The 25093-nt window shown below is 43.5% G+C and overlaps 11 protein-coding genes across 11 annotated transcripts; 7 read left to right on the top strand and 4 right to left on the bottom strand.

The window, feature by feature from the left end:
- Window positions 1-2613, top strand: CCR75_003127 (uncharacterized protein; the record flags this gene model as incomplete). Its single annotated transcript, XM_067961224.1, has 1 exon — window positions 1-2613. One exon carries the CDS (start codon window positions 1-3, stop codon window positions 2611-2613), a length of 2613 nt encoding a protein of 870 aa, XP_067816356.1.
- A 447-nt stretch (window positions 2614-3060) lies between these two features.
- CCR75_003126 (uncharacterized protein) lies at window positions 3061-4951 on the top strand. Its single transcript, XM_067961223.1, has 8 exons — window positions 3061-3474; window positions 3546-3632; window positions 3696-3790; window positions 3868-4068; window positions 4143-4251; window positions 4325-4423; window positions 4492-4560; window positions 4621-4951. The coding sequence occupies exons 1-8, from the start codon at window positions 3316-3318 to the stop codon at window positions 4738-4740; spliced, it is 939 nt and encodes a 312-aa protein (XP_067816357.1). The 5' UTR covers window positions 3061-3315; the 3' UTR covers window positions 4741-4951.
- Window positions 4952-5252: 301 nt separating this feature from the next.
- Window positions 5253-5504, bottom strand: CCR75_003125 (uncharacterized protein; the record flags this gene model as incomplete). The annotated part of the gene is made up of 1 exon (XM_067961222.1): window positions 5253-5504. The coding sequence occupies one exon, from the start codon at window positions 5502-5504 to the stop codon at window positions 5253-5255; it is 252 nt and encodes an 83-aa protein (XP_067816354.1).
- Window positions 5505-5539: 35 nt separating this feature from the next.
- CCR75_003124 (uncharacterized protein) lies at window positions 5540-6337 on the bottom strand (the record flags this gene model as incomplete). The annotated part of the gene is made up of 1 exon (XM_067961221.1): window positions 5540-6337. One exon carries the CDS (start codon window positions 6335-6337, stop codon window positions 5540-5542), a length of 798 nt encoding a protein of 265 aa, XP_067816355.1.
- A 1004-nt stretch (window positions 6338-7341) lies between these two features.
- Window positions 7342-8573, top strand: CCR75_003123 (uncharacterized protein). Its single transcript, XM_067961220.1, has 5 exons — window positions 7342-7612; window positions 7674-7923; window positions 7985-8109; window positions 8164-8302; window positions 8366-8573. Exons 1-5 carry the CDS (start codon window positions 7350-7352, stop codon window positions 8489-8491), a joined length of 903 nt encoding a protein of 300 aa, XP_067816353.1. The 5' UTR covers window positions 7342-7349; the 3' UTR covers window positions 8492-8573.
- A 550-nt stretch (window positions 8574-9123) lies between these two features.
- CCR75_003122 (uncharacterized protein) lies at window positions 9124-9507 on the top strand (the record flags this gene model as incomplete). The annotated part of the gene is made up of 3 exons (XM_067961219.1): window positions 9124-9158; window positions 9246-9286; window positions 9374-9507. 3 exons carry the CDS (start codon window positions 9124-9126, stop codon window positions 9505-9507), a joined length of 210 nt encoding a protein of 69 aa, XP_067816368.1.
- A 1087-nt stretch (window positions 9508-10594) lies between these two features.
- On the top strand, window positions 10595-13085 carry CCR75_003121 (uncharacterized protein; the record flags this gene model as incomplete). Its single annotated transcript, XM_067961218.1, has 5 exons — window positions 10595-11017; window positions 11075-11401; window positions 11463-11567; window positions 11624-11710; window positions 11775-13085. The coding sequence occupies 5 exons, from the start codon at window positions 10595-10597 to the stop codon at window positions 12276-12278; spliced, it is 1446 nt and encodes a 481-aa protein (XP_067816351.1). The 3' UTR covers window positions 12279-13085.
- Window positions 13086-14023: 938 nt separating this feature from the next.
- CCR75_003120 (uncharacterized protein) lies at window positions 14024-15423 on the bottom strand. The gene is made up of 3 exons (XM_067961217.1): window positions 15288-15423; window positions 14663-15214; window positions 14024-14599 (listed from the first exon to the last, which is right to left on the bottom strand). The coding sequence occupies exons 1-3, from the start codon at window positions 15411-15413 to the stop codon at window positions 14360-14362; spliced, it is 918 nt and encodes a 305-aa protein (XP_067816352.1). The 5' UTR covers window positions 15414-15423; the 3' UTR covers window positions 14024-14359.
- Window positions 15424-15765: 342 nt separating this feature from the next.
- CCR75_003119 (uncharacterized protein) lies at window positions 15766-16154 on the top strand (the record flags this gene model as incomplete). Its single annotated transcript, XM_067961216.1, has 2 exons — window positions 15766-15874; window positions 15922-16154. 2 exons carry the CDS (start codon window positions 15766-15768, stop codon window positions 16152-16154), a joined length of 342 nt encoding a protein of 113 aa, XP_067816774.1.
- A 6-nt stretch (window positions 16155-16160) lies between these two features.
- Window positions 16161-16364, top strand: CCR75_003118 (uncharacterized protein; the record flags this gene model as incomplete). The annotated part of the gene is made up of 1 exon (XM_067961215.1): window positions 16161-16364. The coding sequence occupies one exon, from the start codon at window positions 16161-16163 to the stop codon at window positions 16362-16364; it is 204 nt and encodes a 67-aa protein (XP_067816773.1).
- Window positions 16261-18326, bottom strand: CCR75_003117 (uncharacterized protein). The gene is made up of 2 exons (XM_067961214.1): window positions 17978-18326; window positions 16261-17921 (listed from the first exon to the last, which is right to left on the bottom strand). The coding sequence occupies exons 1-2, from the start codon at window positions 18280-18282 to the stop codon at window positions 17573-17575; spliced, it is 654 nt and encodes a 217-aa protein (XP_067816782.1). The 5' UTR covers window positions 18283-18326; the 3' UTR covers window positions 16261-17572.
- Window positions 18327-25093: the final 6767 nt, after the last annotated feature.

Genomic DNA, 25093 nt, shown 5'->3' with positions numbered 1-25093 from the left:
ATGCCAACCGTTGAGCCCCTCGTGACGCTGGACGCCGTCGTGACCGATCCGCACCTTCATGCAATGTTCCTGCAGCACCTTTCTTCCTCCGACGCTAAAGGGTTCGCGCGCTTACTCTTTCTAGTAAGCGTCGACGAGTTTAAGAAAGGATGTGTCTTTGACAAACACTCGCTGGAGCCCGAGAGTGACGCAGAAGTTTACCGACAACGGTACGCTAGTAAAATCATCGCCAAGTACATGAGTCCCGACGCTTTTTTGGACATAGCGTCCGAGAATCTTCGTATTCTTAACAAGTCTGTATGGAATTTTGGTAAACTCTTACGAAACGATCTCATGCTTTACTCGGGACTGGCAGCGAAGACGGACCTGTTTCAGGAGGCTGAGGCTGCTGTCAAAAAGGCGCTGCAGCCGAGTTTCTCTCAATTTGTCGCCACGCCCGAGTTTGCGGCGCTTATAGCTAGTTCTCGACTCACATTTCATGACAGCGACGTGTCAGATGACAGTACAGATGAAGTGCATCAGATAGAGATGGGCTACTCGCCGACTTTAGTATCCCGAGGTAGCTTGCCATTGTCTATGACGAGCACACCGTCACGTGGCCGTATACAACGCCGAGGGTCGACATTCTTGACGCTAGACCGTGTGATGGGCAACCGAAGATTGTGCAGCGTGTTTTGGGTCTTTTTATTTAAGGAGCGAACGCACCAGCTACTTAGTCTCTGGATGGACTTTCGGTATCAGTTTCTGCCAGTTCTCGAGGATTTTATTCATGCAGTGCAAGGGAGTGAAGACGATGAGCAAAAATTAGAAAATGAACGACAAACTGGCGATTTCATTGAGCAGCTGCTTGCAATGGGCAGTCGGATCACAAAGAAATATTTATCGTTGAATGCAAGCACGCGCGTAACATTGGTAGGTGAGGCAGAACAGACTCTGTTGCATGACTACGAGCTACGTGTGGCTTGCTGCCTTGATGCTGGGAGCTTCTCACTCACGGATGCTGAAGACATTTTTCAGACTGTCGAGCGTATTCAAAGTGTGATTGAGGCTGACCTTAAGGTCAATCATTTTGTAAGATTTATGGCCAGTCAATCATTCAAGTCACTCGTTGCGTCGTACCAGAGTCGTTTACTCAGTCCGTCTGGCTCCTCCTTTCCCACTGCGTGTGACCAATCGAGCACAGCTTCCGATAGTAGTATGACGACACTTCAAGAATTGTTTCAGTGTATGAATGTGGCGTCGCATCAACCCCAACGAGTGCGAAGGACAACTTTTACGCTACGAGATTTGGTTCAAAGTCAACTACGCGGTGATCCACAAGATAAATCGCTCATCAGCTCCATCCTGAGTTTTCATCTTGATGTGAATGACCGATCGCATTCACAGCTGGTCAAACAAGTATTGCACACCTTGGCTGACCCCACGAAGCAGAGCGAGAGTAGCAGTGATGTGTACCATCATCACGCTATTCCAGACCACATTGAAGCGTTTTTCCGCCCCTCAGGGGAAGATGTTGTACACTCTAGTACATGCCCACAGCCGTCACTTTTTTACATGACGATTGGAAACGCTGACAAAGCATTTTACGGTGCTTGCCTCACACGATACGTCCCATTAAATGATCCAAGCAAGCTTGGGCCACTTGAGCAAGTATTGCAAGAGACAGAGGGTCTTGAAGTATACGTTCCGGCAGGGCTTTGCATCATCAGCCGATATCCAATACTTGACACACTTAAGCAGCGTTTGAATTCCCTACATGCGGCTATGCAGGATGATGAAGTATACCTCTCGGATATAAATTGGTTGCCTTCCACGCATCAAATGGCAAAGTTACTTATGCCTTTCGATTTTGCAACTGCTACGGCTTTAAATGATAGCGTGAAATCTCTCTCGGCACTTGATATGTATGTGGACTTTAGCATGGAGGAGCTATTTAGCTGCTTGTCAGTCGAGCATGTGATAGATTTGATCACATGTATGCTCTTAGAAAGGCAAATTGTGCTCGTGAGCTCGCGGTACTCCGTGCTTACATCCGTGGGCGAGACATTGAAAAGTTTGATTGCCCCATTAGAATGGAGCCATGTATTTGCACCAATCTTGCCCAAAAGTATGCTTGAGTGTTTGCAATGCCCAACGCCTTATTTGTTTGGCGTGCATTCTAGCAATCGTACGGACTTGCGTGAGATGCTTGAGCGTGAAGGCTGTGGTGATGGTATTGTCGTAGTGGATTTGGATGCTGACGCAATCGACTCTCCTGGTCGGCTGCAACTTCCTCAGAATGTCCGCGGACCTTTGACGATGCAACTGCTCCACTTGCTTAAACCTAAAGTTTTCTTTAGTGATCTTGTGCCGATGCTTGACAGCAAGTCAGAAGCATCGTCTGTATGCGGCTTTCCCCAAGACCATGTCCGGTTATGCTTTCGGGAAGCAATGGCAACCCTTCTACAGACAGTTGAAGAATTCCGCTTTGTTTTATCTGACGACTTCGACTACGTAGTAGTGTTTGATCGTCTCGCGTTCCTTCACCGGCTACCTCCGCGCGAACAAGCATTTTTTCGCACCTTCTTGGAAACTCAAATCTTTTCACACGAGATTGCTTCAGTGACAAGATAGTATTTATAGTGAGACATACTTATTGAAAAATTTACAAGAGCTGGCTGCACTAAATTAGAGCGTTCTAAAATAGTGCAGTGACTCAATTTTGGAAATGGGTCTTGGCGTTTTTCTTGATTCGCTTGATAACTGTTTTTTTTTGTAAAGTAATTCTCGGTTTGATTTATTATGAACAGGACGACTAATAAATCGCTGTAGAAATTGACTTTTTCACCGAAATTTTAATTTTGGAAACATGANTAGAGATTCAATTTTGACGAAGTTCTCTTATTGGAACCCCGCACCCCTCATTACACTATGGGGAATTTCGGCTACAGGGCCTCCTCCCACCCAACTATCACACACCTTCGGTGCGGGTTGGCAGGGCGGCCATCCATTGGATGGTTGCTCGTCTGCTTTTTAGCCTATCTCCGGCGATGTGTCATCGTACCGCCCTCCGCGGGTATCGATCCACTTACCTCCCGGTCCCAGTTCCAGTGCTTAACCACTCGGCCACTGAGGTCGGTTAATTTTGGAAACATGACCAAGTGGCAAACGTGGATGTTAAAAATCAATGTTGTACAATGCTTGTCTTAAGAAACATACCAAAAGTCGTGGCAAACGTGAAATGCTGTTATATGTCACTAACGTTTGCTGAGGAAGTCGTGACCCAATATTTTTATTAAATTTCTTACCGGCAGTGCCTACCGCAAATCCTCGAGAATGGCCAATGAGCTGGCGGAAATGACGTGGTTAAGCGCGGCTTGCGCGGCTGCGGTCACCATAATAGCTTCTTTGTTACTGCACCGCATCTGTTTTTGTGACACAATGCCAATCGACAATTCGTCTGGAACCTGCTCGCTCGATGAGTACATGATCGAGGTATTATTATGCCTCATCAACCATTGAAACTACTGTACTTGAATTGTGTATGGACGTAACTATAACTGCAGCATTCTACGGACGAGTTGGATGCTAAGTTTCAAGTCGCCGTCGACTTTATCTCGGCACGGGGCCAGGATAAGCTGACAAATGAACAGGTGACACCTCGACTATTACAAGCCTGTTGGTGCAATCACTAAAACATTATTTTGAGCTTTTAGAAACTGGTGCTCTATGCGCTATACAAGCAAGCAAAGTTTGGTAGTTGTAATGTGGAAAAGCCTTCTGCGATTGATATGGTTGGTTTGGCTAAGTGGTGCGTATGACGTCGATTACTGATGGAAATTCTGGTAACTAACATGTTGCTGTTATCGATGTGTAATTCGATGGTAGGGAAAGCTGGAAAGCCTTGGGCGCAGTGAACCAAGATGTGGCCAAACAGCATTACCTTGAGTGGGTACAGGATTCATTTGAGGAATTTGATGTGCGGGCTCCCATAGTGGGGCGGTCACTTTCGAAGGCTGCCAAAATGTCGATGTCGCTAAAAGGATCAATGGGAATGGCAGGAGCTATTAGCATTCCAAAGGTGGACATGTAAGTGTGGTGATTGACATTTACTATGTCCGAAGACCTTTTATTTGTGTACTGATCGAAGACGGTATTTTAAGGTCTACTGAAGAGTGGAAGGTGAAGGAAGATGTATTTCACTATGCTAGCACCGGAGATGTGGACAAAATTTTAGCTGCTTTAAACCAGGGGGAAAACGTTAATGTGCAGGTAATGAGCATTATTGCTGAGCCTAATGAAGCGGTGGTAGAAACGGCGTTGACTCAGTAGTTGACAATTGTAGGACTTAGAAGGACGGACAATGCTACACTGGGCTGTTGACCGGGAACATACAACAGTGGTGGAGGAACTTCTTCGACGAGAAGCGTCTCCAAATATTCAGGTAAACAGGTCTTGTAATGAGCAGTGCTTATTCACATTTTTACGATAATACTCGACTAATGCTTATAGGATTCTGACGGTATGACGCCCCTTCATTACGCAGCTAGTTGTGAGCATGAGGCTTTAGCTCGCCTCTTGGTAAAATGTTTACTTTTATAAATTGAAACAAAAAAAATAATGTGATTTTGCATGTTACAGGTTACGTACGGTGCATTGGTGGATATTAAAGACATTGATGGTGACACTCCATTACTGAAGGCGTCAAGCCATACTCTCCAGTTGATCATGACTAACAAGTCAACTTCAGAATCTTTGTAAAATATGGACCATGAGTGCAACAAGGACATATTGCTTTAATTATCTCTGTGTCTTTAATCAGTATTCGTTGCAATCAATTTTTAATGGGGACCCTAAGTAGGTAGTAAAAAAGCTACTTTTATCGTTCGAGTGCCTCTGTCATCAGTGAAGAGTCAGCTTCGTCAAAAATCTCTGCTTTTGTAAGAAAAAAACTAAGTGCGTCCTATTCATTCGATACATTTGTCTTAACGATCATAAGAAACACCCGAAGTCTAGCAGGAACAATAGCCTTTTTAATCAGAACTCGTTTATGAGAATTTAAACACTTTCGACGAAACAAATTTTGCAAAAGAAAAAGTGAACATTAAATATTATTAGCGCGCCAATTAAATAGACAAAACGCTCTCAACGTCTTCGGTCGGGATACTTTGCAGCAAACCATCTTGAGGTACAGTTCCATTGCTGCATATTAATTGACACTTTGATCAGCAACGGATGAGGTATGTGTTGTAGGACGTCAACTTGTCAAATTATTATGCCAATACTGGTTTGGAGGCAATCACTGACAGAGCTGACGGTCTCTGCATATCCGATGCGCGCACATACATTTTCTCGGTTCGCCAACGAATCTGAGGACACGAGCTACCAGGGTAAACGCTATTTAACTCAGTAGCTGGATCTGTGGTTACAGAACATTCCGACGTAGCGTCCTTGCGAAGGAAAAGTAGCACACGACGATTTCGTGCATACTTGTGAGAGCGTCGACGACTCACGATCTCCAGCATGTGCGAAGATTCCTCCTCGGTATCATCACCATCACTTAAGTCGTCCGACAGCGACTGCTCCGTGCTTTCAGTGGATCCGTCGCGCAAGGCAACGTCCTCTCCATCTTCATGATGGCCTCCTTAATCTCGATTTCGTACTCCGCATCATCCTCCAGTACAGTAGTGAGAGAGCCGCATTGGTTTACAGGCGTGCGGTCTTCAGGATGTAGATGAATTGGCAAAATAGGTTTGTGAAACGTGTAGGCTTTGTGACTCGAGTCCTGCACGATGGCACTACCCAAGAATCCACGCAAAATGGAGATACCAATTGGACTGATGTCGCGGCGCAGTAAGTAACACTGGCTGAGAAGAAGACGGTGCAAGCCCAGTAGATATTCGAGAAAAGAGTCACAACGGTGCTCGACCACTTTGCTTATCTTGTGTCGAAACGTGTGCTTCTTGGGAAAGTAAAGCTCGCCAACTAAGCCTGCAATGCGAGGAAATTCGTCACCAAAGAGCTTAAAGTGCTCCGTTATGAGACCGCGGAGCATCATAAAATCCGAAAAGCGACGGTGAACCACCCAGCTGCGACCAGTGATAGCGTTCTGCACATGTATAGCAAAGATGGTCTTCTTCTTGCCGAGTCTGTTATCAGTGGAGATCACAGGCTTCACGTGATACACCGCAATGGAGGAAGCATTGACCATGGAACGCTCAATAGCGGTACCACCCATTGCAACCTGCAACTTTTCGCCTCCGTGGCTCGTTGGGCGTACAACGAGCTGCGTTACGTGCGGCGAGGCTTTTGGGGAAAGGGACTCGCGCACGCGCCGGCCGATAGCCGAGCTAGACATTTTGTTGTTTGGCATCCTGTGATGCTTCCTGCTCGGGCTACTGAACCTTAGAATTTTTTGCGAATGAAGGGGACAGTGTAGCTCAGAGCGAGCTGGGCAGCGCTGGCCAGTGTGCGAACGCCGAGATCAACATGCAAGAGACTCGACGTTAGTATATCGCCTATTCCACCCAGACTTTCTAGCATGGTTTTCGTGTCACAGACCATATACTCAATTGATTGGTTTAAATGGTGACGTAAGGAAAAGAGACGTCTGGCTGATTGGATCAAAAGCGTGGAATCGTGACATTGTAATTCAAAAGAAGCTTGGCAACCACAGTGTGTTTCCGCATCTTTAGCCCTGAGTGAGGTGCCAAAAAATTTTGAGATGGAAAGCGCGGCTCTTTCGATTTGACTGAGTCACGTGTTACTGAATAATTTTCAAGTTGTTGTGGACAATATATTGTTTAAATACATGCCCATGAGCACGCAGTTGCAAACAAGACTACCGCCGCCCTGCTCTAAGCGGGAGGCGCTTTCTCTTAATCGACAATAGAAAGGCGCGTTGACAGGCCGCAGTGATTGCTCTTTCAAAAGCTTAAAATTTTATTGATGAGTGTCTAGAAATACTCTGGAGCAAGGCTTCACAGTTTCGTACTTAAAGAAGCGTTGGGTATTGATCCACATAGCCTTGAAACCGCTAAACAATTGAATGTGAACAATACACCGCATTGTTACCGCTCTTGCTTACAGGCGCTTTACATTCGGTAACGTCTGGTCTGGAGGAGTGAAGTCTCAAAATGTCCCAGACGGATAAAGTCCGTACTACAATTTGCTGAACATTTGTACACTCAGACGCATAAGGCTACAATTCAAGTTTTAACGCAGCGTTGAAATGCATGCTGAATAGAGAAAAAAATTATGTTTCACAATTAACAAAATCTCTCTGACACTGATTACGACTCACTCATCTAAAAACACTGACTATTGTGGTTGGATAACCAATCAGACTTCCCTTATCTAATTTATTAAGCATGTCAGACCGGCAGAACTTGCAGCAAACTTTGTTGCTCGCCAGCAATTGTCCTGCGGGTTGCCTTAATAATGTTTCAGTAATGGTTGGTATTGATGAAGCAGGCCGTGGCCCGGTGATGGGTCCTATGGTCTACGGTGCTGCATACTGGCCCGTGGCTACTAATGATGCCATGTGCGCCATGGGTTTTGACGACTCGAAGGCGCTGAGCGCCGATAGCCGCGCGCATTTGTTCGAAAAGATGCGGTCCACTGAGGATCTTGGGTGCGTGGATGAACCTCAAATGCAGTTTCAATTTGTATAGTTTTCAATATGCTGTTGGAAGGTGGATCGTTCGATTAATTTCAGCCGCCGAGATTTCGGACAAGATGCAGCGGCAGACCAGAAACTTGAATGAAATGTCACGTGATGCAGCGATTCAGCTCATCAACGAGATACAGAAGAAGGGAGTGTTAGTAAAAAAGGTTTTTGTAGACACCGTGGGCGATCCGCGCTGGTACCAAAACTTTTTGACAAAGCACTTTAATGGGATTATCGAATTTTGCGTCGAGAAGAAGGCCGATAGTCTTTTCAAGGTACATAATATTTTTGCAGACATCTTTTTATGCAACTACTGAGGAGTGACGCAATGGGCAGGTGGTAAGCGCAGCTAGCATTGCGGCTAAGGTGACGCGTGATCGCGTCATAAGCGACTGGAAGTGGGAGAGTCCAGCACTTAGCCTTCCCACGGACTTTGGCTCCGGGTATCCAAGTGACCCAAAGTACGTTTCATTAAATCAAAGCAGAAGGAGGTGATGACGAGTGTTTTTGGGTAGAACTAAGATGTGGTTGACGAACCACTTAGATCCCGTTTTTGTCTTTCCCAACATAATTCGATTTAGCTGGGGTACAGTAGAGCCATTTCTTGAGAAAGCTGTCAAGGTCGATTGGATCTACGAAAAAGAGCTTACCAAGGTGCGTCTCAGTTATGAATTGCTATTGAAACGAAGGCTTATTTAATCTTTTCAATATTCTTAGGCCAATACTCCAAGCGGAACGCAGTCGATTACGTCATTTCTCGCGAAACCTGTCAGCGAAGTGAAGCCCATCGTGCGTGCTGCCTTTTTCACACAGAGAAATATGCAGGACGTAATTGACTTTTAGGTCAGAAGATTTTTACATTCCATATGTCAAATTCTCAAGAAATTTAAATTTGACGACACGATAATCAAAGCAGCCATCTCTATCTGTTTTTATCGTTCTAGTGTCTCAAACGAGGAGTTGTAGGAATTGGGAAATTTTTTGCAAATTTCTTAAATTCGCTCTAGCGGAATGCCCTAGCGACACAAGTTTACTTGTGAACAGTATTACTTTTTTCTTAACAAACAAATAAGGTCTTCAACACCACTCGGTCTAAACAATACAATCCAATTAGGGACTCTGCACTTTGCAGGGAACGTCACATTTTTGAGAGCGCAACTCTGGTACAACACGACCAGTTCTTTAAAGCAAGACGTCGCAAACGGAAGCTTTCAGGTAGAATTTCGCGCCGCTTATGTCCACACAGAAACATCATTGATTTATCTCTGCAGTCTGCCGGCAAGGCCCTACATCGGTGCAAATAATCGCTAAGCGCACTTGCCGAACCCGCGTTGTCGCCCTTGCAGGTTACTCTAAGCGGCAATAGCTCGCGCGACGTGGCTGCACCAACAGAGAAAATTGGCTTTGCCCGTAGCTTCTCTAGCACATGAAGCTTTAGCTTTGGTTCCAGGGCATTGACCAAGTAAGTTACGGCAATGGCGCTGCGCGGAATAGTGACCAAGATGCCGCTGTATTGCTCCAAATAAGTTAACACTTCACAAAGCTGCTCACTATTAATGTACTCATACGTCAGCACATTTGTAAAATGAGCTTTTAGTGCTCGTCGTGATAAATCAGGCCCCGGAAGCAGCAGTGGGAGTCTATTCGAAAGGCAGCGATCAATATGTACAATTTACAGCTACTACTTGCTTTAGTTAGGTTAGCTTCATGGCGTTCTGCTTGCAGGAACAGTAACTGCTGTGGCTCTACATGAACTCGCATTAAGTACAGGCAAGGCAATTTTGAATGCCGACGTTGTTGCGCCAAAGCCCAACCCTGACTCCCTGGCCGGTGCCATTTTTTCATATGAAGAGAAATAATAAAGAAATAGCGTGAAGCAGGTAAAAATCACTGGCCTGTGTAATTTGTAAGATGGATCGAAGTATACTAGTCGTTGCCGAAGACGATACATTCGAAACTTGCCATTTTATAAGTTGTCATCACCAAGCTTTTCTTTTAAACTTCTTCTAAACTAGAGACTTATTCCTCGTCTTCTTGCTTGTGTAGCAGCATCGCACGCTTCAAAGCCTGTAATTCAAAATGGCACGACGTCATATTCAAGTTATATTATACAAGGTTCAAGCAATAACACACACCTGAGCACCTTCGCGTCGCGCATTCCAGTCGGATATTGGGCCGGTGATGGTTTGCATCGCAGCTAATACTATGCCACCGGTCAGCAGGTAACGAGACACTCCCTTCATTTTCTAAGCCAGAAAGTATAAAATTGAATTAAGTTCGCCATTATGCTAAAGCTGGAGCATTTCCAAATTTTTAGCTCGAGCTGTAAGTGGTAATAGTGAGTGGAAAGTTTTTCTTAGAAGTAGGATTGAATGTTAAAAAAAAATACATTTGGCAGCAAAAAAATGAATCCCACCATCATTCTGTGCGATGGCTATTTTGGAGAGCAAGAAAACACTTAACAATAAAAAAAACATGCCAAGTCGTTAATAGTGCTGCAGCCCCTTTTCGCGATTAAAAATCATTGCAAATGCCACTGCACATTTTCAATATAAACCACAACATTATAAGAGCCGCGAAAGCCACAAGCAACTGGTCAATGCATGAAGAGCATGGTCCTTTTTTAAGCTTGAAGGCGTGTGCGTCATCGCAAATACATATCCAGTCATTTCAATAATAACCATAAATACGCAGTGCATATGCAATGCTTTTTAATCGCGAAAAGGGGCTGCAACTTGGCATGTTTCTTATGAACTTCGTTACTCGCCAAGGGGTCTAAAGTGACCATCATACAGAATGATGGTCATTGAAGCTGCTGGGATTCAATTTGTTGCTGCCAAACGTGTCTCTTTTAGCAGCGAAAAGCTCTACAAGAAAGGACTTCAGCAGGACCAAAAAGGCTGACACAGTGTTCGCGTTTAACAATTTTCTCTTCAACTTAAAGCTATGGCGAGCTCTGTCCCTCATGCAGCTGAAGACTTGGCTACCAAATTGCCTCTTGATCTCGCATTTGCGACCGATTTGCTTTTTAACTTGGACGACGTGCGTGCTGCTTGTGCTTCTGGACTCAGAGCTCATGGAAATTTGATGACGATGCTGAAGAGTCGAATAAATTTGGAAAAGACATACGCACAAGAGCTCAGCAAAATGGCTAGATGCGCACATATCGACGAGTTGGAGAATAGCTCGATGAAGAACGCAATGGTAAGTGTAAAATCGCAGTATTTGAATACAAGCGTGCAGCACCAACAGTTGGCCAATAATCTCGAAGAAGATGTGCTGAGGCCGATCGAAAATTTGTACGAGCTTAATAGTCAAAAAGCGCAAACACTTTCTCGACGACTCAATCACGCAAAAAAATGCGTTGAGGTATGAAAGCTACTAATATTGTATCAAGAAGTTAAAATGGAAGTATTTCTGCTGTAGTTTCAAGAAGATATATACAGAAAAGACTTTAGTGCATTTGACAAGTGCTTTCGAGAGGCTTCTGCTTCATTTTCGGCTGCAATGGAATCTGGTTTTTCCAGTGCGCTTCTGGAGACTCGGTATTATCAATATATTCTGCAAATGGAAGCTTTGGACAGCCCTGACAAGACAAGCCTATCGAGTGCACTAGCTTCTCGAGCTCGACGATCATCTGGAGCTGCTGCGCTAAGATCTATTAATAATCACAAACTTAAGAGCTGGCTACTTTCGATCTCTGACACAAACCGTAAGGAAGACTTGGCAAATCATTCCGTCAAGCATATGGCGGTGAGATTAAGTTATTGTTTATTTTAAAGAACTGCGGCTTATTTACTGTAATGAGTTACAGGCGGCAGAGAATGCCAGAAGAAAATGTCAGCAAACCTGGCAAGGCGTTGAAATGAGTCGAATCCGAATGTATCGCGCCGTTCAAGCCGTGCTTGCCGACTATCAGGTCAATTTCTTCAGGCTTCGTCCTTTGTATCTAGCCGTAGCTAACATGTGATGTAGCATTTGGCAGAGGCTCGCATTGATACAATTGCTATAAGCCTTCGCAAACACGTCGTATTCGCATCATCGGCCCTTGCAAATGAACAGGTCTACGATATATTTTTCTTTGTATCGAGTTTTTTTTAAAAGCTAATTTTATGGTTATCGTTAGTATGACTGGCAGGCATTAGCACAAAAATTGGAAGACATCGATGTACAAGGCGACATTGTAAACTTTATTCAAACGACTCGTGGAGATATAGGCCGTTTCCCCAATTTGGCAAGTTTGACAGTCAGTGATCTCTGTAATAACACGAACCAACCTTTAATGGTGTCGCCTTCTATGAGACCCTGTCAGCCATTGCGCAAGTCATGCCTTAAAATCCAAGATATTTCGACAAAGAAGGTCCCAATTGACTATGATGGTAATCAAAAGCTTCTCGGCGAGACTCTGAGTGCAAATTTTGACACTTCTAGCGAAGTACAGACGCTTTATAAGGAGGATGTATGCTCTCGCTCGGGATCCGACTTTTATTCATTAGGCGATTCATCCTGTACTGACGCTGAAGCTTTGATGGTCCACGCCACTAATGACGATGAGAAGCGTGTTTCTATGGAGCAAGACAAACAAGAGTTGGATAACGACGATCTCGAAAACAAATCTGAGGCAATTTAAGCTCAAGACGTTCATTTTGTTCTGAAAAAAGTTGCTATACAGTGTATTTGCAACAAAATATTGCTTTAGAGGCTTTTGCGAACAAACTTATTCAAGCGGCTGATCAAAATTAAGTTACAAGAAATCAGCTAAATACGTGTCACGACAAACTTTGGTCTCACAACACACACAAAGGAGAAACAATGTTATGAAGAACTTGATAAAAAGTGATTTTTACTTATAACTATACTAGACCTTACACACCGAAATCTATAAAGGCTCACATTTATCAATCCTACTTGTACATATTTTTATGGTGTTCGTGTTGGTGTGTGTTTCCGTAGGCGTCTCAAGTATCATGGCCTTTATCGTGTTGGTGCGTCTTTCCGTTGTCATTCCAAGATTCATCACCGTTCTTGCGATTGTGTTGGCGCATGATACGGGGTCCGTTCCAAGAATTAGCGCTGTTTTTCAGAAAGCTTCGACGCAGAGATTTGTTGCCAGAGTCGCTTAAGTCAGAACGCTTGAAACAATTGTTAGAACGTTTATCGTCGATCAAGTCATCGAGCTAATGAATGTAATTCAGTCGTCGCTCGAGTCGTCGCTGTTTTTGTAAGGATGCAGCACTGTTCTCGCCTCAAAAGTGTGCAAATTTTCCTTGTTCTTTTTGGGTCCTTCCTTCGCCGTTGGGAAGGATCTGTAGAGCGTTCTGATGCCCCACCATTGACCAAGCCTCCTAAACATTTTTGACACGTATGTATACTAGGACGTTTTAAATAAGCATTGGTTTCATATCGTCAAGGCTGCAGCTAAACAGAGAATGATAGCTGGATGCATATTTCTTTAATGTGCAGTGATAAAGACTTAATGATCAGGAGCGAAATTGAATAATGATATCATACATGATGATCACTAGCCGGGCAGCTTATAGTGCATTTTGATTCAAGCTGATCTGATTGCGTTATCGGTATGATAATTTCAGCTCTTCCCGAATCCCAGTGGCTAACATGCCTGGCGCTTTTCCAATCCTTTTATCAAATAGACCCAATTCTGATCCTGTCCGTATCAGCATCTTATAATATTGCGCAGGTGTTTGGGCCACCTTCAAAACCGTCTGGCCTTTGAGCTTCGAGTATATGTTCAATGCTTGAGACTCTTTCCTTTTAATAGCTCGGAACGAAAAGCACTTTTCGTCAAATTTGTATAGGGTCTATTAAATGGTTGCTAATACAATAGAATGTGGGTGACAAGCCTCACTATAAATTCCAGGAAAAGTGATTTAGATCGAAAACTGGACATTATTTTTATTACAGCAGTTACGTACTTGCCATAATTAGTAGAATCTATGAATTTCTCTGTTGAGTATCACTTGTAGTGAGTTGCCTCACCTCATGACTTTTAATGACTTTAGTGTATAATTAGATGACTTTTAATTACTTAGTGTATAATTCGAGTCCTAGATTTCAAGACATTCTGAGGAAACATCGTTGTGAAGTAAGCCATTGAGATTTCTGCCGTCACGACCCATATTTGCTCCATGAAATACCGAGGCGATATGGCTCAACCTATGGTTTTGAGTTGCCTTCAGTTCAACAGTGAAATGAAAAAATGTATTTTATGTATGATTTTTAGGAAATATATTGAATCAGTGTTCTGACTTCTTCAAGCTGGAAAACTAAAAAATAAACAGCTAGTTTTGTGGCATACTTCTCAGCTCGCTTCTGGAATTAAAGTCACGCTTTTTGCGCGCCAATTTTTTACGCCATTTTCTTTTGGTGTGAAAATTAATTTATATTTCAAACAGGTCTGATTTTTGACTCGCTACAACATAATAAAGCCAGTATATAGTTGCTAATCTACTGGAATCGATCGCCAAGATTAGAGCACTTGAAGCTGCTAGTGTGTGGCACTTGCAAACTCGTCGCACATCATATCGTGGCGTCCACTATAGCTTCGATTCTATTAGACTTTGCATTTCCTTGAGTTCTCCAAACCATTTGCTCCAGGCATCTATGTCTTCTGACAAATCTGGTTCCTGTGGCATAATAAGGAACATCAACCAACGATAAGAGAGATATCAAATAAAAAAATACCAATGTCGACTAAAAGTGCAAGTTACTTTCCTCCATCCAAAACACAGTCCTCGGCTGACTTGTATCGAGCTGTTCTAGCTCTTGAAACCCAAGCGCGATGAGGCAATGGTAGCCACCAGTATATTGTCCTAAATCTTTGTGAAAGCTATCATTGTCTTTTGGAATCTGGCGAAATGTGAGGTTTTCCGGTGAATTGCAAATATTATTCACCACTACCACCAGATTTTGCATTGACTGTCGAAATTGTGCCTTCTCTCCATCATAACAATAATATTAGTCGCTTTTTAAATGTCTTTATTCAACGCATCAGACCTCGCTGCCCGTGCTTTTTCTTAGCATCCCAATAGCCATTACAAGTCCTCCTGAACCACGCGGGACCGACGTGCTCATCCGTATCCGCTCCTCCTTCTCCCATTGTCGGCGTCGTTCCTCTTCCGCCTGCTCCTTCACCCGTTGCTTCCGTATCTCCTGCGCAGCAGCAGCCAGTTCACGCATCCTTTGCTGCTCTTGATGAATTGATTCTGCTTCTTGCTTCCGAGCTTCCTGCGCAAGTCTTTCTTTCTCTTGTTCCTTAGCTCGCTTCAAAGCTTGCTGCGCCTCTAGTGCCTTCCTCTTAAGAGCGACCGCCTCTTCTTTTAATGCTTTTTCTTGCTCTATTAACTGGCTGAGCTTTGCCTCGATGTGAATGCGTAACGGAGCATTTGCCTCCACTGCGAGCTTCACAATGTCGTAGCGATGCAGTAAATTTTGCACTTTGGCCAGCATTGTTGGCCCGAACCGAGGATTCTTCGTGACAGGGTCCACCATCGTACAGCGAGCCCGCAATTTATTCATTGTAGCGTCAATTTCTCCATCAATTGCAGCCTTTAACGGACATTGATACTTTAATTACGGCGACATTCATGATGTGTTTTAGTTGACAAACGACGTGACGCACCAAAAGGAAGCCTAAGTTTTTACTTAAATCGCTATTTATCATGTCATCGGTAAGCCCCGTCCGAATTGACGACAAATGCGCTTCCAGCGCCTCCACATGGGCCGTTGCTTGTCGATATTCGCTCATTTTTGGTCAGCAATTACAGGCAGATCAATACTAAATTAATTTTCATTGTATATTATCTATTTTGTTATGCTTAACATACTTTATATAGGCCACTTCGCTTTTTGAGCTCCTTTTAAGTTCTTTACACCTTAAGCTCGCATTATTTGTGATGGTGGCATTAGGGACTGCTACAAGTTTTCGGCTTTCGATTTTACCAATCAAGCAGTTGTAGCATCTATTGACTTCTTCACGAAATAGCTTGGATTATGTTTTAAGCGCTTTTCGCTTCTCCTTCACTACTCGGACGAAGCTGGTTGCGGTACGTTGGAGATCGTAATTCCCGATCTCATTATTACGTGATTTTAAAAGCACTATGCTGTTACTGCAGACCATTTATCGCTATGTCAAGCGCGAAGCTTCGAAGAAGCTTTTCAAGTCCACTTTTGCTGAGCAACTGCACCTTTTACACACAATTGCGGCAAGTTTCCCAATTCCAACATTTTTTTTTGAAAAAAAATCATTCCTTTAGCACAAAGTGTGGATTTGTTAATTCGATCGGACCTCAAGGTGTTGGGTATGGACTTGCATGCCTTGTCGTGTATTCCAAATCTTGTTCGGTTGGAGCACAAAGTGCACTATTTGGCCATGCTGGCTGAGGAGCACCTTGGATCAATTCATGTGTCAATCAGCCGAACGTCGGAGAATAACCAGCTTGACATTATACTGCAACAGCTTCACAGTACCTTACAGAATGACTTATAAGCTGAAATGGAAATTTCATTAGCGCATGGACCTGGTGTTGGCGTTGGCGTCACGCGTGATTTCTTAAGAGTGTTTAACGCTGCTTTTATCCTCCAGGGCCAGTTGAAACCTCACAGATACATGTATCTCCAGTATTGCCGCACGTTGTCAAGACTGGAGCGCAATGGCTACAAAGTGCTCGGTCACGAGATGTGCCAGACGAAAAATTGATCAAAGAGCTTGAACCTCAACGGAGCCAAGGGTGCCAAACTTTAATGTGCTCTTTCCATTATTTTGTTGAAAATTGTCGACACGCAGAAGCGTGGAGTAATCGACATTGTACCATGATCAGTATTTGTTAGCAAGCAAGTTTTTGAGGCGAATCGCCATGAAAAGACCTGAACTTTATCTCGAATGGATTTAATCGAGGATGTGGCAAAAATCAGTGCATTTACAGCAAGTCTATCTCGCCGTTGGTCGTTTATTCGGCTTAGCGATTTGCAATCATCAAAGTCTTGGCGCTGATATTCCGTTGGTTTCTGGAAGTTTATGTTGCGAGACAATTCGTTAAAGTGGGAAGACTACTGTGAATACAGTGAAGAAATGAAAAAAATCATCAACTGGTATTGGAGCACGACTTTGATGTGGACCAGAAGATTTGCGCGTTGAGTACACACTCGAGGCAGAGATTGTTGATGTCGCAAAAGCAAAAGCTACATTGATAGAGAAGGCATAGAGACGGCTGAAGATGCTTTTTGGAAGATTTCATAAAAAAAGAGTATGGATATGGAGCTTTTGGAAGGAACGGGCCACGTACAATTGACAAATGCTAGCAAGACACAATTTGTCCTGTTTAAGTGCAATTTTTCATTGGCAACGAGCTAGTTTATTACAAAAAATACAGGACGGCTTTACTAACACGATCTGGCGCTCAGATCTGAAACTCTAAGCCCCTAAGAACTACAGCGCTTTTGGGAAGTTGTTGAGAGCTTTGATCAAGAAAGTCGTGCTAAATTATTGGAATTTTGGTCGGGATCGTCCAAACCTCCTATTTTGGGGTCTGACTCGAAATGTCGCTCTATGAGTGCGGTTTTGTTTTGAGAATTCGATTTGGCACGATATCATTATCTGCAGTTTGGATGCAAGGACACTGCGCATTGGTATAATGATGTGGACCCACTGATGAAGTCAAGCTTTTGCCCAATGGCAACATGTAGTAAGTTGAGCATAGAGGCACTTAGTTGACTTCGTCGGCATAGCTTGTTATTGTACTTACGTGTTTGTATGTTTCTAGCGAATGTCGCTTAATACTTCACGCTAATCCAACAAAAGAACTTTTGATGGAAAATTGTTGCTGCACTCGAGCTTGGCAGGGCTACTAACGCATGTGAGGGTTTAATTAGGAAAAAACGAATCGAGCATTCCGTAATTAGTTGCATTTAAAGCAAATTGATGTGTTCTGGACTTGCTACTCGACCAGGTTCACGGAAAATAGAAGTAGAAATTGCATTTCTTGTCGGCAGTGGTGCGTATCCTCTCTCACCTCGACGTTGTTGCTCTGGTACATTCCCAAAGAGAGACCGAAAAAAGTCGAAGATGATACTTAATGGACTGCACAACACCTGCTTGGCTCGTTGCAACCAATCGTGACAAAAGGAATAAACGAGATCTCTAGCTGCTGCTTCCTGAAGTATTCCTTTTCGAGTCCCAACGAGCTGCACGACCGATCCGGGCCAAACATCGCCCTTTTTCAACACTTTTCCTTGGTGAATGAGTTTCGCATGATCTCTAGACCAAGTCAAGTCAGTGACAGAGCCACGAAATGCTTCTGCAAGAGCACGTACAAATCAAAAAGTGCAGCTAAGATTATAGTTGGATTGTCCACGGCCCATATCAAAACGTTAAGGGTATACACAGCGTTGCAGAAGCGAACAAACGCAGGTTTGGGGGTATTTTGCTTTGGTGACACCAACTGCGTGACTTGTTTCACTTGGGCGTCACAACCCGGGCAACGATTCTTATTCAATGCTAAGTCACGGCACAAGCATGAAAGGCAAAACTCGTGCGAGCAGTCGGTAAGGCACCGAGCCATCGGATCAGCAGGCAAAGGTTCGTCGCATACCAGACATGGAAGTAGCTCGTCCGACATTTTTAGTAATTGAAAACCGGTATGCACCTAAATATGATCTTGAAGCGATGTCTTGTTCGATATAATACTTATGGATTGGTACACTCCGTTACATAAGGAGGCGTCATACTAAGTTTGTTGTTAGTATAATAACTTCAGTAGCAGATAGAAGATCGTTACGTAGGAAACTAAAGATATTAATTCAGTTTTATCTTTTCTCGATTCTACAGCCTTAGTCTAGTAGACCTTTGAAGCTAAGGACCCTTAGCTTCATAAGAAATCTTCCTCTGTACCTTCGTGTACGTGAAGTTTCGGGGCACCTAGCCTACACTGTAACCAGTATTAGGTTACTAGTTTTGATCAATTCCAGTGAAAGGTGTCCTGTTACACAAAGGGTGCGTGGTCTTCGGGTGTCGACAATTTTCTACTGTAAGAGAAATAATAAATATAATTTCCTACTAGAGGAATTGCATAAAGAAGTACAAAATTATTTTCTTTAATATTTTTGCCTTAAATAGTATTAATATCACCAAATTTGGTAATATTAATGCAATAAGACATTATCTCTATTAATTGATGAATTTAAGTCGAAATGTAACGGGGCGCTGCCGACTTGTACTGCTTCAGTGCGAGTGGTGCATCACGTCACTTCACGTACACTAGTGCGTGTAGAGGAAGACTCTCTTTAAAACACTTGTTTTAAAGAGGGTCAAAAGTAAACTGTATTTAATATAATTAAGTTATTCTGTTTCTATATATAAAAAACTAACTTAATTATAAACTAATACAAAACGTGTAGTAAAGTCTTATCTGTCTCTCTCTTTGCGCGCGCCCAGCGCTGATTGGACCGCGAGAAAAGTAGATATAATGGCCTATATCTACCAATGGATAAGGTTTCCAAATTTTACTACGTAGAGTATTATTCCCCAAATATTATCTACCTTTTAGATAATATATTAATTATCAACCCCGCTTATCTTTATGAGACACGATTGTGCGTAGCGAAAGGAGGCGCCATACTTAGTTAGTTATTGAATAAATAATCTCAGTAGTAGATAGAAGATCGATACGTAGTGAACTAAATATATTGATACAGTTTTACTTTATCTCTACTCTAAAGACTTAGTAGACCTTTAAGCTAAAGACCCTTAGCTTCAAACAAGAATCCTTCCTGTGTACTCTTGTGTACGTGAAGATTCGAGGCACCTCACCTTCACTGTGATCAGTGTATGGTGAGCTAGTACTGATCAGTACTAGTAAAAGGTACCCCGTTACACCTGGTAGCACTTCGTAGTCCATTCTACGACCTACGCTCGTTCCATCCAACAGGAGGAAGCTTTTCAGCCCCTCAAGAAGGCTATCACGCCACGCGTGAAGGGCTTACTTATTCGCGTAACCTTGATAGGAGAGCAATCGAACGAATAAGTTCAGTCTTAGGCAGACAAGCCGTCGGCGCCATGGTGTACACTCTGGGAAGAGATGAACAGCAAGCCGCCATAGCCGAGTTTGAACAACACGAACTCGACGGGGCCCGAGAGAAAGTAGCCTTGCTTCACCAGCAAGGCTTTTAACAGGCGTATGTGTTGATTGAACTGGGTGCTCAACAATTGGAAATGTTGAGACAGCAGCATGCAAAAATGCTACTAATGGGCCGTCGCTCCGCGTCGATCCGCGTCGATCCGATAGCTTGAAGATTGAATACTCTCAACGCACTACCTTTTAGAATGATTCGTCGAACTGACGATACCACAGCAGCTTGTGATCTTTGATGATGCGAAAAAAATGAAATTTGGTATGTCTAACTTGGCCGGACGTGCGAAATCTTTGGCCTTGGGGCTCAAACTTCACGACCCATTAGTCTTTGGATTGTATGAGGTCAAGCGTAACATTCGCTCTTATGCCCAACATACACGATAACTGGTCAGCTGTATTGTGAGTCATCCAATTGATGAACAAACAAGGTTACTGTGTTTATCAAAGGTCTTGCAGACGGACCTGTTAAGACCCACCTGTTCGGGCTCGAATTATAGTCGCTCGCCCAGTAGGTCTCTATAGCGGAACAGGACAATTTCAGCCTAAAACGGGCTTTCGTCCACTCGGGTACATATCGTCCACCGAGGCGACAAGAAAACGGATGTTCAGAACCTATGGATCTTTCGTATATAGAGAGCGAGAAACATCGCTCTTTAAGTTACAAACGGCTACAAGAATTAAATCGTTGTCAAAAGACAGGCCACTACGCGTATCAGGGTAGTGTTCCACGGACTTCTCACTAGGAACGGCGGAGGACGCGGATCCGACGCTGTTGCGAAATCGCAACGGCGAGGCGGATCGTAAGAAAAACGGTCGGGCACAGTAGGCGCGAAGCTTACGTACTGATCCAGCAACGTCAAAAGAATTTGCATGCCTTTTGACGAATGTTGCTCCTCACACACAAACATTGTGTGAAACTGCCCAAGGATGAGTTCAACCTCATCACCATGAAAGCAAAAGTGTCAAATAAGTTGCCACTCATGTAACGGGGTGTATCGTTACACAAAATTAACACTAAAAAATTGTTAAACAATATATTATCTAAAAGGTAGATAATATTTGCAGGATATTACTTTATATAGTAATATTCAACACTCTTATCCATAAATAGGTATAGACCATTATACCTATTTATTTCGCAGAGTAATCAGCTGTAGGAGTAATCAAAGAGAGAGTTACAGAGAAGATAGAGAAAAAAATTCATTTACATGTTTAGTATTGAATTGTAATTAAGTAAGCATTTACAAAGATGGAACAAGAGACACTTAATTATATTTAATACAGTTTTAATTTTAACCTTTTTAAAGCTAGTTGCCTTAAGAGAAGTCTTCCTCTGCACGTTCTAGTGTACGTGAAATAACGAAGGCACCACTCGCAACTGAAGCAGTGTGAAGTGGACTTGTACTGAAACAGTACAAGTCGTAGTGCTTCGTTACAACTCAAGTCCCTAGTCGATTGTGAGGCGTCGGATAATTTATTTTTGACGCCAATCGTTAGAAGATCGCAGACTTAAATCTATTGAGCGCGATATCCCGCCTAGCAACAGGCGCATTTGTAACAGTAAAAATCGTGTAATTGGTATCCAGTATACACGTCAAAGGGTAAGAAAACTGTACGATGATGATTTTTTGTACTAGAGTTGGATGACAAATTTATTGTCATCTTTGGATTACCATAGCTCAGAAAGTACGAGCCATGTATAAATTGGCAGCATCAAGCGTGACGATGCCTGTCTCTTGTTCATCACATGGCCAACTAATGAACGCCTCGGAGCGTCCACGAGCGTGTGGATGTCGTTAGAGTGAGGGCGATGGCCTCACTTGTGGATCGGTTGTTAGCATGACCGCACAATGCCTCATTGTCAATAGCCTACACACTATGACGTTTAATCCCGACGGCTGTGTTCAAGCACAGGTAGCATCAAAGGTCCACCAGCGTGACGTGGAGATAGTTACCGACAGCTGTGCACAAGCCTAGGCAGCGCCGAGGTCCGACAACTCGAGTAAGTTGAGTGGTACGAAACAACGATGCTTGCTTGAAAAGCAACATCCAAGAAATTTTAAAACGCTCGTCTACAAGAGACAGTGCGAAAGTCCTAAATGGACTGGAGAGTCGATCGCAGAGGATCTATCTGTGTTTCCGCAATCACAGCTAGAGGCAGTTGGGGAGAACACTTCCCAAATAATTTATGTGGGAAGAATTCCTCGGAAACCTGTGCTCAAAGTTTCCCAGGTACCTTTGGAAATAAGTCTCAAAAAGGAAACTGAGACAATAAATGTCTTATAAACAATGGATCAAGTGAAGGCACTTATTCACTTGATCTAGTAGCACCTCCGAAGTCAACTTCGGAGATAATAATTTGCCAACGCTAGAACCGAAACGGTTCTTGCGTGATATGCGTACTGGCAAAGTCAAGCAGATCTGCGTACTTGTCACAGATGACAACTAAGCGGTCGATATTCGGTCGGCAAAAGTATTTACTGAGAGCGAACGGGTTCTGAGCAGCTCATCGATAAACGAAAGTGTTCTCGATGAGAAGACTCGGATTGAACGTTTACGTCCTAATCCTGGGACCCTTTAAAGACGAGTCCTTATTATAAGTATTTGATAGAATTAAGGATGTCTTCCCTGAATCAGTACAGGGCGACTTGCTTAGGGACAAAGACACTCGACACAAAACCGACCTAAACCCAAGTTCGAAATACTGTGTCATGAAGCAATGGCTATTGCCTCGTGAACAAGTATTAGCGATCGACGAATTCTTAGCCGATCGCTTAGCAGCGAGCCATGTGAGGGATCCAACTTCACCACATATCTCTCCGACTATCTGTGTGCAAAAAGCAACAGGATGATGGCGGATTGTGCATGCATTCAATAAATTAAACGCTGCAACGATAACGGCTCAAACACACCACGAAAAAACAAAATTATCGATGCTATGTCAAAGAGTACTATCTTTTCGGCAATGGGTATGAGGGATGGATTCTATCTGATCATTAGGCATTAACAGGATATTCCGTTCACAGCAGTAAGCATCCCAAGTGGTATGCTTTGGGAGTGGCTAGTCATGCCACAGGGACTTAGTAATGCCCCTGCGACATTTAACAGATGTGTAACCAATCTGTTGACATCGGTGCGGGATTTTGCACCAAGCTATTTTAATGACGTCTTCGTCCATAGCAGAGCCATGAATGGAAAGTCGGATGTTGAAGTAGATCGTACCCACGTCTGAAAGTTTAATCACTTTTGCGCAAGCACAACTTGTATGCAAATCTTAGGAAATGTAAATCGCAGCAAGCAGAATACCCCTTCTTGGGTGCATCGTAGGTACACACGGTGTACGCCCGGATCCAGAAAAGATCAAGGCGATCACTGATTAGCCTGTGCCAGTCGATATAAAGGGACTTGGAAAGTTCCTCGGCTTAGCGGCGTACCTGCACAAGTACTCACGCAAAAATATTTGTACATATTTCTTCTTTATTGAAGAAATATGTAAAGATGTCATGGAACGCTGATTGTTAGCGTTCCTTTGAGGCTATCAAGCAAATCTTGATGCAATCGTCGATTCTGGCGATTGCGGACCAAGACCGACCTTTTCATGTGGTCTGTGACGCTAGCAATTTTGCAATCGGCCGTGCGTTAATGCAATATGACACAGTCGGCGCAGAGCGCGTCGTCTGTTATCAATCGCGTTAGCTTCAACCAGCTAAACGCATATATCCAGTGCATGACAAGGAACTTTTTACAATTGAATATGCACTGGCTAAGGTTAGGGTCTATCTCTTTGAGAGATAGACCGTTCGTTGTATATATGGACCATGCGTCGACACACACGGCCGTAAACAGTCTACACATCCTCGCAAAGAATGGCGAGATGGTCGTCTTTCTTCGCGGAGTATAACTTCTCCGTGGAGTCTAAACCAGGACGAATTAACGTCGTCGCGGATGCCCTTTCGCTCCGGCCCAATTTTGAGCCAGCTGCGTAAATCAACAATGAACATATGACCACTGTTGCAACAAAACCTGTTCGTCGTTAACATTACTCCATGACGTTAGAAGAGCTTGTCAAGGAGATAAGACTCTTACAATTTGATGGATTACCTTAAAAATACATCCCAACAAACCTTAAAGCGATTGTCGAAATTGTATAAATCCTCAACAGATCGATACACAACACGCAATAGGTTACTATATTACAAAGCCATTGCTGGCGACACACCTCGTGTCGTCATCCCCACCCATAATGATTGCTTTTACGAATCATGTATGAGTGCCACGATGCACAAATAAGTGGTCATCGTGGACGTGAGAAGGCCTATCTCACGATAAGTCGCGACTTGTACTGCCCATGCCAGTTTGAGTTCGTCCGCAAATACATACGTGCTTGCGAAGTTTTTCAACGGGTGAAGCCCTGTGCTTCATCCCGTGCTCCGTCACAAACCTCTGCCTGTTCCGGCAGAGTGTTGGTAGTCCGTATCTATGGACTTCGGCTTCGAATTTTCTGACGACAAACACACGAATAATGGTATTCTTGATTTTGTTGATCGTTTCAGCAAAATGGTATATCTTGCTGCAGTATAGGAGTCGATCACAGCCAAAGGCTGTGCTCGTGGCTGTGTTAACACGACATCTCAACTCCACGGGTTACCCCGACAATTGGTCTCAGATCGAGACCCTAAATTCACGGCGGAATTTTGGCAAACTGTGTTCGAATCACTTGGAACACAGTTAGAATGTCTCTTTCTGATCATCCTGAAACATTTGGCTAGACGGAAAGTGCAAACCATATTATCGAAGAGATACTGCACGGATACGTCCACTCTATTAAGAGTTGGAGTGAGTTCTTGCTGATGGTAGAATTTGCCGTCAACAAGTCAGTGCATGCTTTTACAAAGCATACACCATTTTTCGTGAATGGCTTACACCGCCCACGTATACCCCCACCTTGTTTGAGAGTGATTCTTGTTCAAAGGGGAGAGTGACTCGCTCAAACAAAGAACCTTCTAGCTCTTGCTCATCAAGTATTAGCACTAAGGTCAATGCAAAGGATACCAATGTTGATTTAATTAACATTCAGGCGGACAAACTCAGTAATAACAATAATGCAACTACTAACCTTGACAACGATGTTGCAAGACTCAACATCGAATACAATACCATTATTGAGAACAATAATACTCTCAATAGTGAAGAGATTGATATATTTGCAGTGCGATCCGGTCGCACTGAAAGTAGAAACAAAACCAAGTCAGCAGGTGTTTTCCTGTTGGCTAGATAAGCAGTGGTCCGTTTCGTACAG

Source organism: Bremia lactucae, linkage group LG4 (genome assembly GCF_004359215.1).
Source record: "Bremia lactucae strain SF5 linkage group LG4, whole genome shotgun sequence".
In the NCBI taxonomy this organism is placed as follows: domain Eukaryota; phylum Oomycota; class Peronosporomycetes; order Peronosporales; family Peronosporaceae; genus Bremia; species Bremia lactucae.
Note: the sequence above shows the minus strand (reverse complement) of the source record. Positions and strands in the feature narration are given on the sequence as shown.